Here is a 14,407-nt window from a genome sequence, read left to right as displayed (position 1 = left end):
TAGAATCCCTAATTCAGTTAGAAACCCTAGGTTTGAATTAGAAGCCCTACAGCACAGTACAGTGTGTGTTATTAAATGGATCATAATTACAACATTAATCCATATCCTTATTATCATCATCCAAATTCTGCTGCTCAGTATCCACCACCTGTCGAATATCCTCCGCCTCCATCAAATTATCCCCAATATCCACCAGAGTACCATTACCCTCGTCCACAAGTACCCGTTTCTAGTGTCCAATACACTCCCCATCAAATAACTATCCCCACCACCAACAGAGTTATAGATGATCACTTTGCTAATTTATCAAATGTACCGTCCACTTTATCATAGCGCGAGTTCAAAATATGATTCCCACGCGCATCGTCCTAGTTATCAAGGGTCTCTTTCTCACAGTGGATCTCTTGATTTCTCTCATCGCCCTATGTTTGCACACTCGTCTTCTTTTTCCGGTCCACAAAGCAATCAACAGTATCAAATGGTCCCTAAAAAGGCGTTAAAAGTTCTGCTCCTACATGGGAATTTGGATATATGGGTTCACGAGGCGAAAAATCTTCCAAATATGGACGCTTTCCATAGTACAATAGGAGAACTTTTCAATGCATTACCGGGAAGCAAAAGTAAAATTACTAGCGATCCGTACGTTTCTATTGCTTTAAAATCTGCAGTGATTGGAAGAACTTATGTGATTAGTAACAGCGAAAATCCTGTTTGGAACCAACATTTTTACGTCCCGGTTGCGCATCACGCTGCTGAAGTTGATTTTTATGTTAAGGATAGTGATGTTGTCGGGTTCCAACTTATAGGAACTGTATCAATCCCGGTTGAGCAAATATACTCGGGAGCTAGAGTCGAAGGGCTGTTTCCGATAATTGGTACAAATGGAAAACAATGCAAAGCTGGAGCGGTTTTGGGACTCACAATTCAATACTTTCCATTAGAAGAAGTGAGTTTATATCGTAATGGGATCGGAGCGGGCCCACAATATTTAGGAGTTCCCGATACTTATTTCCCGTTGAGGCGAGGTGGGAAGGTGACTTTATATCAAGATGCGCATGTGTACCCCAGGTCTCTACCTGACTTTAAGCTTGACCAAGACATGCATTATGTGCACGGGTCTTGCTGGAATGATATATATGAAGCAATATGTAGCGCCCGGCATCTTATTTATATAACGGGTTGGTCCGTGTGGCACAATGTAAAATTAGTCCGTGGGGTGAAAAATGAAATTAGTCTTGGAGAACTTTTGAGAATGAAATCACAAGAAGGCGTGAGAGTTTTGCTTCTTGTTTGGGATGATCCTTCGTCAACGAGCATTTTGGGCTACAAATTTGTAACTTATTTTGTCATTTACAAGCTCTGTTTACGCTATGTATGGCTAAGTAGTTAATAGTTTTACATTTATCTTAATATTTTCAGGATGTACAAATGGCTACCCATGATGAAGAGACTCGGAGATTCTTTAAGAACTCCTCTGTGAAAGTAATTCTTGCTCCTCGTGTGGCTGGAAAAAGACATAGCTGGGTGAATGAAGAAACACTAATCGACCCCGGGCAGATTACGGGTAACCTGGGGGTTGAATAGATGTTTCCCACGAGGGGTTAGACCCGGCAAAGATGGTTCTTCTGATAACCTGCAAAACAGACACCGTGAGCTCGTCACTGAGAAGGGGAGGTTCCTCCTTGTGACCACCCTCCGGCGTGAGAATCAGACTAGATTGCTCTTGAATATAAATGTATATTAAGAGATTGCTAGAGCAGATATCAGGTATAATATGTAATACGAGATAGTATATGATGATAAGATGATCATACCATTTGGGGTATTTATAGCCGAAGGTAGGTTTCCAAGAAGGTGTGGCCGGCTGAATAGTATTCCTATTTTACCAACTGTGGCCTACGCACGTGCCCTGCTGGTAGTTGGTGGGTAGGCAGCGGCTGACAGTGACCAGGCCTGCTGTGTACTATTCCTTTTCCACCAACTGCCGGCTATGCACGTGGTATGACAGGAGTTGGTGAGGAGGCAGCGGCTAATAGTGACGTTCAGTACAAGAGCACGCTGCTCGCCATACTGTTGTCAATGAGCTGTCGTATCTTTGGTCAGATCTTTTGCCCATACCTCGTCAGGTACAGTACAGAAGATCTTCCCGTATCGTACGGACTGGCTTATTTGGGCAGGAGTATTCCCCCTCCCGCCTTTGTGCGGGATTGTTCCCGGCTTTGCTCATTCCTTCAGGTGACAACTGAATTATTGAGAGCTAAGTGCCTTGTGCGTGTAGCCTTGCTGCGCGGGTGGCCTTCCCTGATGGCTTGTATCCGCAGCTGCGGGAACAGGCAGAGTACTTCACCATTGGGAGGCATTTCTTGCGGGAACAGCTTGCGTACTGCGCGTAAGGACGTCACGTCTCTAAGCATGGTGGGTCCTGCGGATCCAGTTGGTTTCTACGCAGACGTCTCTCTTCAAGGTGAGTCTTGCGGGTCCAACTGGGCTCTGCTGGGACCTACCTCTTCAAGTCCCCCCAGTCCAATGTTCTTCTCATGAATGTTTAATAAAGTGAGGTGAACTTTTGGACTTAAGCAAAGGGTTTTGAAAAGGGTTTAGTTTTAAGGTTTTCCATGGGGATTCTTCCCGCGGAAGTCCTTGTCACTTGCAGAAATTCCCGACTTTCCTGCTTGATCTTTGGGTATGATGCGGGTAGGTCTGTAACCTCCTCGCAAGTCAGGAGCGTTGAGTCCCACTTGTGTGGATTCTCCATGAGGTTTTGTTAGTTTTGAACATAGTGATCAATTATGTTAAAACCACCAATTCCATCCTGGAGCTTCAAACATTGTAGTTCTCGACGTTCCCGCTATGCGGGGATGTTATTTCTGTTTCCGCAAGCATTGCCCAGAAGATCCTTCTTGGTTTCAATTCCCTGCGGAGCGCTAGGTATGTGTAGGGTTTTGCCTTGACACTGTACCCGCGCTCGTCTTACGGTTACTTTACTTCCAAGGTATTCCTGGCGTCAATTCCCTGCGGGTGCTAGGTATGTGAAGGGTTTTGCCTTAACACTGTACCCGCACCCGTCTTATGGTTACTTGGTTGCCAAGGTATTCCTGGCGTCAATTCCCTGTGGGTGCTAGGTATGTGAAGGGTTTTGCCTTAACACTGTACCCGCACCCGTCTTATAGTTACTTGGTTGCCGAGGTATTCTTGGCTTCAATTCCCTGCAGGTGCTAAGTATGTGAAGGGTTTTGCCTTAACACTGTACCCGCACCCGTCTTATGGTTACTTGGTTGCCGAGGTATTCTTGGCTTCAATTCCCTGCAGGTGTTAAGTATGTGAAGGGTTTTGCCTTAACACTGTACCCGCACCCGTCTTATGGTTACTTGGTTGCCAAGGTAAGGGGTATTTTCCCGCTTACTTTTGAATCTTTTTGAATTTTTGAAATTCGAAGAGTTGGTGAAAGGATAAGAATAGTCCAAACCTCTGAAACGTCGTGCGACGGTTTCTTCTGACTGTGTCAGGACGTGCAGGAAGTTATGGTGACGTGACAGTACATGGTCATTCCAGACGCTTTTTCAGGCGCGTGGGCGCGATTTTTCGGGCGCGTGGCCGTGAAATTAATGGTACGCGTCCTTTCAACAGCTGTTGCCAGCTTGCTTTTTGCCACGTGTCATAGTTTCATTGCACCTTCGATTTCTCTCTCTTCCGCATTAAATTCATCGCATTAATTGCGATTAGTATATAAAGGGGGAGAGGGTTCTTTGTAATCCACACTTTCACTTTTCTCTTCATCCTCAAAACGATTTCCGGCGAATACTCACCTTTTCAGTCGAGCATTCTCTTGAAATCGTTTTCTTCTTTCATCTGCAAGATGTCTTCTCATGATCTTGAGGCTACAGCCCAGGAGGCTGGGGTGTACGCCGATGACAAGAGTACTACTGGCGAGTGCCAGTGTGCTCTGCCTGTCGATCTATATCAGTACATCGTCAGGAAGTTCATGCTCGAGTCTCTCGAGCCTGAGTTTCCTGAACCCCATCAGACGGTGTATGATGCCCCCAGAGGCAAGATCGGGGTATATGCTGCATTCTTTGTCTATGGGAATCTTAGGTTCCCGTTGACAAAGTTTGTGTACCATGTCCTAGAGAGGCACGGTGTACACCTGACCGAGGTGCACCCGATGGCGATCGCGAAGATTCGCCACTTCTAGTGGGTGTGCCGGATTCTGGGCATTGAGCCCTTCGTCGACCGCCTGATGACCTTCTACTCTTGGAGGTGCATCCAGGGGTGGTATACGCTGATAACCCGGATCAAGGGTTTGAAGATTTGCGCAACCGAGCGCAGTCTTCGTTCGTGGAAGCGGGAGTTCTTCTACATCTCCGCTCGCGCCATCCCCCTTGCCATGAAATTTAAGAATGGGCAAGCTCTCCCCAGCCTTCACGCCTCCAACTACCAGGAGGCGGAATGGTTTTCAAAGATATCCCGAGTCCAATCTCCGGTTTACCGCTTTGCGGAGTCCGGGATGGTGATGCTCGGGATGAGCCGGGTGTGGAAGGATGCGGATGCGCGAAAGATCCCGATCGTCCTCAAATACGGTTTGAACTCTGTTCCTTACGGTATGCTCTGCTTACTTTGTTTATATAGGTTTGTCTTCTAACTGCTTTTCTTGTTTATTTTAGAGGGGAACGACTTGCAGTCGCTCCTGTATCCGCGGGAGGCTGACAGTCCCGCTCGGATGGGTACTCGCGCTCTAGATGAGAACGAGTTGCCCATCCTCGAAAAGACGGCGGATCGGTTCGTGGAGGTCTACCCGCTAGGCCACGAGATCCTGAGCGCCAGGCGGCCAGGTAAGGCGTTATTCAACCCTCGACCCCTCAATGCTGAAACCTCTGCTGGAATTCCTCTAATCTTATGTTCTGATGAGGAATCCGCAGATGGTCCTCCGTTGGTGCGGAAGAAGAAGGCTGCCGGCGGGAAGGGGAAGGCGAAGGTGGCCTCCACTGCCGATCCGGTGCCTCGGTCCGATTCAGAGACCGAGAGCGAATAGGTGGCGGGGAACCCCGGTGGTGATAAGACCACTGCTCCGGAGGCTGCGACGATTGTCACCTCCGGAGAGCCCAGGATGAAAACGGTGAGCGGCGTGAAGAGGCCGGCTCCATCGGGTTCATCCCCGCCTGTCCGCACTTTTAGGCTCAAGAAAACCCGTAAGTACAAACTTTATTTTTAACTTCATAGCTTTCCATCATTAATATTTATCTTCTTTGTAGGTTGTGCATCGAGTCTTCACGGAGACGTCTTATGACGATGCTATGAGCGCAGCCCTCAACGCTTCTCATGAGGATGGGGAAAAGGCCGGCTTCCTGCTTGGTCTAGGGTTCGTTGAGAAAGGCATCCCGCCTTCCAACTTCCCTTTATTTGATGTGGATACTGAAGCTGTATACGACCAAGCAGTGAATCAGTATGCCGCCTTCCCGCATCCTGTGGTGGAGAAGGTGAACGAAGCTGCTGCTGCTGATGATGGGCTATCCTTAAAGCTTTCCTTGAACTGCCACGCTCTACTGATGGTGCTGGTCCAAGTGGAAGTGGCCCTGAAGCTTGATCCTGAAGATCCCTTCCCACTGTTAGGATAGGTTTAGCTTGTATAGCTTTATATTCTTGTAGGCGGGTAGTTACCCGGCCATTCTTGTAATGAATATTATGAAATATAAATCTTTGTGCGGGTAAGACCGCTATTTTCACTGGATTCCTTGCTTTATAAACGTTATATGACTTGCATACTTTAGTTTAAATTAGCAATTTTCCAAGTGTTTAGAATAAGTTAACCTTTGAACGTGGTAGATAATAGGTTGAAGTTTTGCTTCCTCTTTCGTGATTGTGCGGGTAGGACCGTCACTTTCACTTAGTAGGATGGCTAAACTTTACCTATATCTGACCTGCGTAGAGGTTTTCCTCATCTTTTTAGAAATTTTCTAAGTGTTTAGAATAAGTTAACCTTTGAACGTGGTAGATAATAGGTTGAAGTTTTGCTTCCTCTTTCGTGATTGTGCGGGTAGGACCGTCACTTGCACTTAGTAGGATGGCTAAACTTTACCTACATCTAACCTGCGTGTAGGTTTTCCTCATCCTTTTGTTAGAAATTCTCTGTTTTGAATAAGTTAACCGTTCGACGCGCGGTTGTCAATAGGTTCGGTTTCCTCTCATGATTTGTGCGGTTAGGACCGGCACTTTCATTTAGTTGACCAAAGTTTACCTATGACTGACCTGCGTGAAGGTTTGCCGTTTTTTGGGTTTATGCGGGTTTTGCCGCCTTCCCCACGCAACTACTTTCCACGTAATTATGCGGTGAAAACCGGCATATCCGTGTTGAATAAATTAACCGTTCGACGCGCGGTTGTTAATAGGTTAGTGTTCAGTTTCCTCTATCATGATTCATGCGGATAGACCGGCACTTTCATTTAGTGGGATGACTGAACTTTACCCTTCCACTGACCTGCGTGAAGGTTTGCCGTTTTTTGGGTTTATGCGGGTTTTGCCGCCTTCCCCACGCAACGACTTTCCACGTAATTATGCGGTGAAAACCGGCATATCCGTGTTGAATAAATTAACCGTTCGACGCGCGGTTGTTAATAGGTTAGTGTTCAGTTTCCTCTATCATGATTCATGCGGATAGACCGGCACTTTCATTTAGTGGGATGTCTGAACTTTACCCTTCAACTGACCTGCGTGAAGGTTTGCCGTTTTTTGGGTTTATGCGGGTTTTGCCGCCTTCCCCACGCAACGACTTTCACACTTATGTATGCGGTGAAAACCGGCATCAGTGTTAAATATATTAACCGTTCGACGCGCGGTTGTTAATAGGTTAGTGTTCAGTTTCCTCTATCATGATTCATGCGGATAGACCGGCACTTTCATTTAGTGGGATGACTGAACTTTACCTTTAACTGACCTGCGTGAAGGTTTGCCGTTTTTTGGGTTTATGCGGGTTTTGCCGCCTTCCCCACGCAACGACTTTCACACTTATGTATGCGGTGAAGACCGGCATATCCGTGTGGAAAGTTCATAAGTATAAATGTAAAATCATCAGCGTCGGTGTTCTAAGGAGAATCATTTCCATTAGAAGTGGCTCTGGGTCTTTTCTTTACAAATTTGGAATTGATCTACATGCAAACTGTGTAATTGAGCTCCCTTCCATGTTGTTGGGATGGGAGTGCCATCGAGCCGATATGCACCTGGTTCGGGATCTCGTTCTTTACGCAGCATGTAGTCTCCAGATTGAAGCTGCAATTTTATTCGTGTTTTCCCCAGCTGGGGTTCTACACGCATCAGCCTGCTCAGCGTTCATTGCGCCACGAGGTGCGCAAGCGTCCCATCTCTGACAAATGCTTCGACCATGTCCTTTACGTCTGTGCATTCTTCAGTGTTGTGGCCTTTTGTCCTGTGAAAGTCACAGTATTTGTTCCGATCAGCATTGTGACGATGTCGGATTATTGGAGCCTTTGGCCATGGGAGCTCCTCAGTGGCGAATATCTCGGTGACGCTTTTGGTGAGTGGCGTCCATCTGGAGTTCTGGTTCGACTGTACGTTATCCTTTCCGCCTAACTGATGTTGCAAGCCGGATGAGGTGTCAAAGTTTACCCTTGACTGCCAAATGCCTAGCTTTCGCTTTTTGTTTAATCGGGCGGTAAGGACGTTGTCTTCTCTTGTTTTCTGGGTGTAGAGGTTTGTGCTCTAGGGGAGATCTCTACCCAGTTGCTTCTCCGTTTCCGCAAAGCGTTTAGCTGCTGTCATGATGGCATCCCATGTGGATGGCATGCCATCTTTACCCGTTAAGGTGCGGATGAGCTCTGGGTCGTTCGCGCCCTGAATGAAAGCAGCGCGAACAAGATCTTCGCTAATATTACCCAAACTTAGCTTCTTTGAGTTGAAGCGAGTGATGAAGTTTGGCAAAGATTCATCTTCCTCTCGAATGCATTTGAGGATTGTCCATTGTTCCTCGGTATACTTTCTTTGCTGGCTGAAGTGTTGGCTAAACTTTTGCTGGAAGTCTTCCCAACCGTAGATGTGGTGGACCGGTAGACGATCGAACCACGCTCTAGCAGCCCCAACAAGCGTCATTTGGAACATGTAACACCACGTAGGTTCCGTCCAACTACTGACGGTTGCCCCCGCTATGAATCTGTTCAAATGATCGTCTGGATCAGATATACCATCGTAAGTGCCGATGTTGGACATCTGTTTGGCACTTTTCGGGACGATTGCTTCCGCAATGTCCTTTGCAAATTTGGACGTTCCCGCCTTTGCAGCATTTGGTGTAAATGCTTTCGAGAAGTCACGTGGATTTCCACCTATGTTTTTTGGTTTAAAGGTTTCTCCAAAACGCCTTCTCGGTTGGGAGTCCGTTTCCTTACGCTTCCCTTTTGCCCTATGGCGAGGGTTCGCGTCGGTGTCGGATTCCTCCAAGTCATTGTCCCAGTACTCTCCGAATTCCTCAGGCTGTTGGAGTGAACGTAAGCGTTCATCCAACTCGGCTTGGAATTCTTTTTGACGTGCTTCCGCCCACGCTTTAACTTCATCGAGTGTTTGGCGGGGGAGCCTCGTTCGTTGTCTTTCTAACTGGGTATCGGTGAATCCCAGTGAGCGATTATTTACTGCACTTGCCCCAGCTTGGGTAACTGGGGTAGTGTTCGTAAAATTTACTGCACTTGCCCCGGCTTGGGTAACCAGAGTAGTGTTCGTAAAAACTGTGTAGTCGCCGGTATTCCCCCCAGTAGCTGGGGTTGTGGTTACCGGAGTTTCTTTAACCATCTTTCCAGAAGTTTGAAAAAACTGAAAAGAAATGAAGTTCTAGCTTTTATGCACGGATGGCACCAATGAAGAAACACTAATCGACCCCGGGCAGATTACGGGTAACCTGGGGGTTGAATAGATGTTTCCCACGAGGGGTTAGACCCGGCAAAGATGGTTCTTCTGATAACCTGCAAAACAGACACCGTGAGCTCGTCACTGAGAAGGGGGGGTTCCTCCTTGTGACCACCCTCCGGCGTGAGAATCAGACTAGATTGCTCTTGAATATAAATGTATATTAAGAGATTGCTAGAGCAGATATCAGGTATAATATGTAATACGAGATAGTATATGATGATAAGATGATCATACCATTTGGGGTATTTATAGCCGAAGGTAGGTTTCCAAGAAGGTGTGGCCGGCTGAATAGTATTCCTGTTCTACCAACTGTGGCCTACGCACGTGCCCTGCTGGTAGTTGGTGGGTAGGCAGCGGCTGACAGTGACCAGGCCTGCTGTGTACTATTCCTTTTCCACCAACTGCCGGCTATGCACGTGGTATGACAGGAGTTGGTGAGTAGGCAGCGGCTAATAGTGACATTCAGTACAAGAGCATGTTGCTCGCCATACTGTTGTCAATGAGCTGTCGTATCTTTGGTCAGATCTTTTGCCCATACCTCGTCAGGTACAGTACAGAAGATCTTCCCGTATCGTACGGACTGGCTTATTTGGGCGGGAGTATTCCCCCTCCCGCCTTTGTGCGGGATTGTTCCCGGCTTTGCTCATTCCTTCAGGTGACAACTGAATTATTGAGAGCTAAGTGCCTTGTGCGTGTAGCCTTGCTGCGCGGGTGGCCTTCCCTGATGGCTTGTATCCGCAGCTGCGGGAACAGGCAGAGTACTTCATCATTGGGAGGTATTTTCTGCGGGAACAGCTTGCGTACTGCGCGTAAGGACGTCACGTCTCTGAGCATGGTGGGTCCTGCGGATCCAGTTGGTTTCTGCGCAGACGTCTCTCTTCAAGGTGAGTCTTGCGGGTCCAACTGGGCTCTGCTGGGACCTACCTCTTCAGTGAAGCAGCAGGTATAACAACTGAATAAAATCCAAATATATTCTCAAATTGTATCCACTGCTTGGCCATTTTATGATAAATTCACGATCGTTCTATTTCTAATTTTCATTTTCTTAATTTGTTTTAGAAAGCTGTAATATTTACACACCACCAGAAAACTGTGATTGTTGACACGGATGCGGGATATGGTAAAAGAAGAATTCAAGCTTTTGTTGGAGGACTTGATCTGTGCAATGGCCGATATGATACTCCGCAACATCCCTTGTTTAGGACTTCACAAACAGTGCATGCAGATGACTTCCATAATCCTAATTTCTCGGTGTCGACTTTGATCTTTTTAAGATTATTTTCCAGTTTTAGAAAATTGCAGTGGTCTGTTATATTCTAAATCTTTTTTTTTTAATAATACTACCATAAAGATCAAATATCTTTATTAACTTAGATGCAAATTTGGAAACTAAAAAAAAAGATCAAAATTTTAGAATCTTACCACGATAAAGATCAAAAGAATATCCTAAAGATTAAAATATTATAATCCTACAACCATAAACATCACAACTTTATAATCTTACTACTATAAAGTTTTATCTTTGGTAATTTCTCCACAAATTAGGAATTAAGTGGGGATAATTGGATAATAAATTACTTTATGATGTATTATGGTTTCAATTTCTCTGTTTTGACCCACTATCCAATCCTCCTGACCCGCTCATGTTGTTATGTATAGGGTAATCTTGTGGGTGCTCCAAGAGAACCATGGCACGACATGCATAGTAAAATTGATGGTCCCGCACCATACGATGTCTTGACCAACTTTGAGGAACGATGGCTGAAGGTAGACAAATTGATACTAATTTGATCGGGAATTGGGATCCTGCATTAATGGTTTCTGTATCATAACTTCTTGTCCCGAATGCAGATATTTCGTTCGATTGATTCAAACTCGGTTAGAGGATTTTCAAAGGACCAGAGGGAAGCTCAAAGCAAGGTATGAAATATGTAATTATTATTTTTGTCTGTAAAGGGTAGGTGGGTCGGGCGGGTTGTGTCAGGTCAAATTGGGCTCGGGCGGAGTTGGCTTGGGCTTAAATGGTTCATCTTTTAGTATGGATCTGGTTGAGTTGAACTGTATATACTTCTCTGTCCAGTTTTGAAATTTTTATAACTAACTAACGCATTAATTCTAATTATAATTACAAAAAGAATTGCTATATCAAAAATAGTCTAAATCTCTAAACCATATGGTTTTTGAGATTGTATGCAGGACAGAGAGACTTTGAATGACTTCCAAACTGGTTGACCCATAACCCATTTGAACCATTTAATGACAAATCGACCCGTTCATGAGTAAAATGTCGAGAGTTTTGAAAATATCACCTCTAGTATTGAAATGGCACAACTTGCTATTTCCTATTTTTTTGTTAGTATCCAGGTTTTATTCTTTCAAAAACAAATTGTTATTTATAATTATTACTAGTCAGTATTATTTTCGGTTTGGTTGTCTTTTGCCTACGGACCCGTTATAGGTTTGTCTATGGTTTCTAGTTTTCTATACATTTGGACAGTACAATAAAATATTAATTATAGGTTTTCTGATTACAAAGGAATTCGTTACAATAACAACTAGAAATTCAAGTAAAACGGATCATGAGGCTGTATTCATTACCAATCGACTTTGGGCTAATTTTGTTCATTTGGCCCATATGGGATAAAACACAACCAGAATTCAGTTATCGCCTTCATAAATGAATAGATTGTTTAAAAGTAAACTTTTATGAACAGAATTTGGTTTGTGGGAAGAATGTGATGATTGATATGAGCATACACACGGCGTACGTGAAGGCTATTCGTTCTGCTCAACATTTTATATATATCGAGAACCAATACTTCCTTGGGTCATCATATAATTGGAGTTCACATAGTGACCTAGGTAAGGGTCATTTCGTTGACACGTACTCCGCTTCAGATTTTGTTTATCACAGTTATTTATATATGATTTTGTCTCTTAGGTGCCGACAATTTGATTCCAATGGAAATTGCCCTTAAAATTGCTAGTAAAATTAGAGCACATGAAAGGTTTGCTGCATATATCCTGATTCCTATGTGGCCAGAAGGTGCCCCTACAGGCTTTGCTACGCAACGTATTCTATATTGGCAGGTATGCACATGTAGTTTTGACTCTGCAGTTTGACTTTATGGTCAAACATATTACATTTCAAATTCAGTTTTTCATACGTCTTGTTACAAGTTTATTTTAAAGTTTACATTTTGTAGAGAATTATATATAATCTTTTAACTTTGCAGAACAAGACTATGGAAATGATGTATGAGACAGTTTACAAAGCTTTGGTAGAAGTTGGGCTTGACGGAGTGCATTCACCGCAAGATTATTTGAACTTTTTTTGTCTTGGAAACCGTGAAGCCATAGATCCATATGATAATGTACGTCAGGAGAGCCTTGGTTCTGTAAATACTCCACAGGTAGACCACACCCGTCTCTTTACATTATCAACATTGATAGATAAAGAATTGATTATTATTATCATTATTATTGTTGTCGTTATTATGATTCAATAAACAAAGAATAATATTATATATTTATGGTGTAAAGAATCAATATAAGGTGCTCTTTATATAGAGAACAATGCTACACTTGGATGCCTTCTAGATATGAAAATTATATAACTAGTTTATATTATTGATTCAGGGATTTGCCCGTAAGAACCGACGGTTCATGATCTATGTTCATTCAAAGGGCATGATAGTTGATGATGAGTATGTAATTGTTGGATCTGCAAACATTAATCAACGGTCTATGGAGGGAACCCGAGACACAGAGATTGCAATGGGTGCCTACCAACCTCATCATACATGGGCGACAAAACTCTCGTATCCACGAGGACAGGTATTTATCCTTAAATTACACCACCTTTTTATAATACAAAGACCAAGCATGTTAGTTTGTTAACCCTTTTTGTTTCTAGATATATGGATACCGAATGTCTCTTTGGGCCGAACATCTTGGGCTCGTGGATGATCGCTTTACACAGCCCGAATCAATCGAATGTGTAAGACATGTTAGATCATTGTCTGAAGCTAACTGGAGACAGTTTGCAGCAGATGAGGTGTCGGAAATGAGAGGACATTTACTAAAATACCCTGTTGAAGTGGATCAAAAGGGCAAGGTAAAATCTCTTCCAGGATGTGAAAACTTCCCTGATGTTGGTGGTAAAATTATCGGGTCGTTTACTGTGATTCAAGAGGATTTGACTATTTGATGAGTGTTTTTCGAGAGTTTTGACTTTTCAAGGTTAGGTTTCTTGAGATTTCTTGTTTTTGGTATAGCTTATGAGTGCAAATATATTCTCTATAGAGTGTTTGTGGTGTTAGACTTCGTGGTTGCAAATAGTTTGATGTTCATCTTTTGTTTTGCATATATAGGATAAATGCATGTGTTAGAACCACTTTTAATAAACTATAATCTGGTTTATGGATAACAAAATAGTTTTAAATGCAAATAAGCTCTTGAATTATGTAATGTAAAAAATGGATTAAAATTTAAAAATACGATTCAAAAAAGGGTAGCGGCGCACCTTACTCATTTGCCTTCTGTTTCGATATAAATAGTATCTTTTATTAGAAATATAAATGCATTTCCGCTGGTTTCTTACAACTAAAATAATTTGTGTCGTAACCTATTTTATAATTTAAGCAATAATATTTATTTAAGATTACATTATTAATCTCGTATCTCAACTTTGAGGCACATGTTATCAAGGTTGAATCTTAAGCTATGTCATTTTGCATATTTAATAACATTAGACTAAAGCAAATAGATTTCTTGATTTTTGTTCCATTATGTGTCACTTTTTGAAATTTTACCAAATGTTAAAGTTGTCATTTGCATGTATGATGTTTGCATCGATATGAAACCAAGTCATCTAAGATCCACAAATGAATAATCACCTCATTCTCTTAGCAAATATCCGAAGTAGAAAATGAATTTCATAAACAAAAAATAATGATCGTTAATTCCTTAAAAATTGCTACATAATAGCAAATTATTCACTCGTTTGTAGCCATTACATTATAATATTACATGAATTCATTTAGATAATTTAAATGATTCAAAATACATAAACTTTTCCCAATTAAATTATCAATGTATTTTATAAGCCAAAAATGACATTTAAAGTTATGTTTTATATGAGGTTGTGCTTTATCTCAAATGGCCCCTTTGCAACCTTAAAGTAAAATTGTCATCACCCGATTTCCTTAGTGCTTTATCTCCCTTATTTTGACATCTCGGCTACTGCATTATGATTAAAAAATAAATGTGCATGCCAAAGCAGCTTATCTCCTAATCTAGTTAAGTTCGTCTATGTTCATTTATATAGTTAATAAACAAACAAATACGGACATTGTTGGTTTCACTAAAAGAGGGAACATGAACTCCTGCATCGTTCGTTCATTTATGCATGTGAACATTCCTTTATGGTTGTTCATTAGAAACATGTTCATTTATGTTCGTTTATGCGCATTTTTTGTTAAGTATCAACTGAGCAAGTTGG

General features: G+C 43.0%; 1 protein-coding gene across 1 annotated transcript; it reads left to right on the top strand.

The window, feature by feature from the left end:
• Positions 1–310: 310 nt before the first annotated feature.
• Positions 311–13,277, top strand: LOC143602016 (phospholipase D beta 1-like). The gene is given in 9 exon segments (XM_077079274.1): positions 311–1,333; positions 1,420–1,564; positions 9,968–10,155; positions 10,564–10,824; positions 11,619–11,766; positions 11,846–11,994; positions 12,141–12,317; positions 12,544–12,741; positions 12,821–13,277. Coding segments are annotated over 9 exon segments (2,583 nt in total). The 3' UTR covers positions 13,115–13,277.
• Positions 13,278–14,407: the final 1,130 nt, after the last annotated feature.

The sequence above is a fragment of the Bidens hawaiensis genome, unplaced genomic scaffold, assembly GCF_021521415.1.
Source record: "Bidens hawaiensis isolate Kalapana, Puna unplaced genomic scaffold, B.hawaiensis_p1.1 tig00057772_1, whole genome shotgun sequence".
Taxonomy (NCBI): Eukaryota; Viridiplantae; Streptophyta; class Magnoliopsida; order Asterales; family Asteraceae; genus Bidens; species Bidens hawaiensis.
The sequence above is the reverse complement of the archived record's forward strand: the minus strand, read 5'-3'. Positions and strand labels throughout refer to the sequence as shown.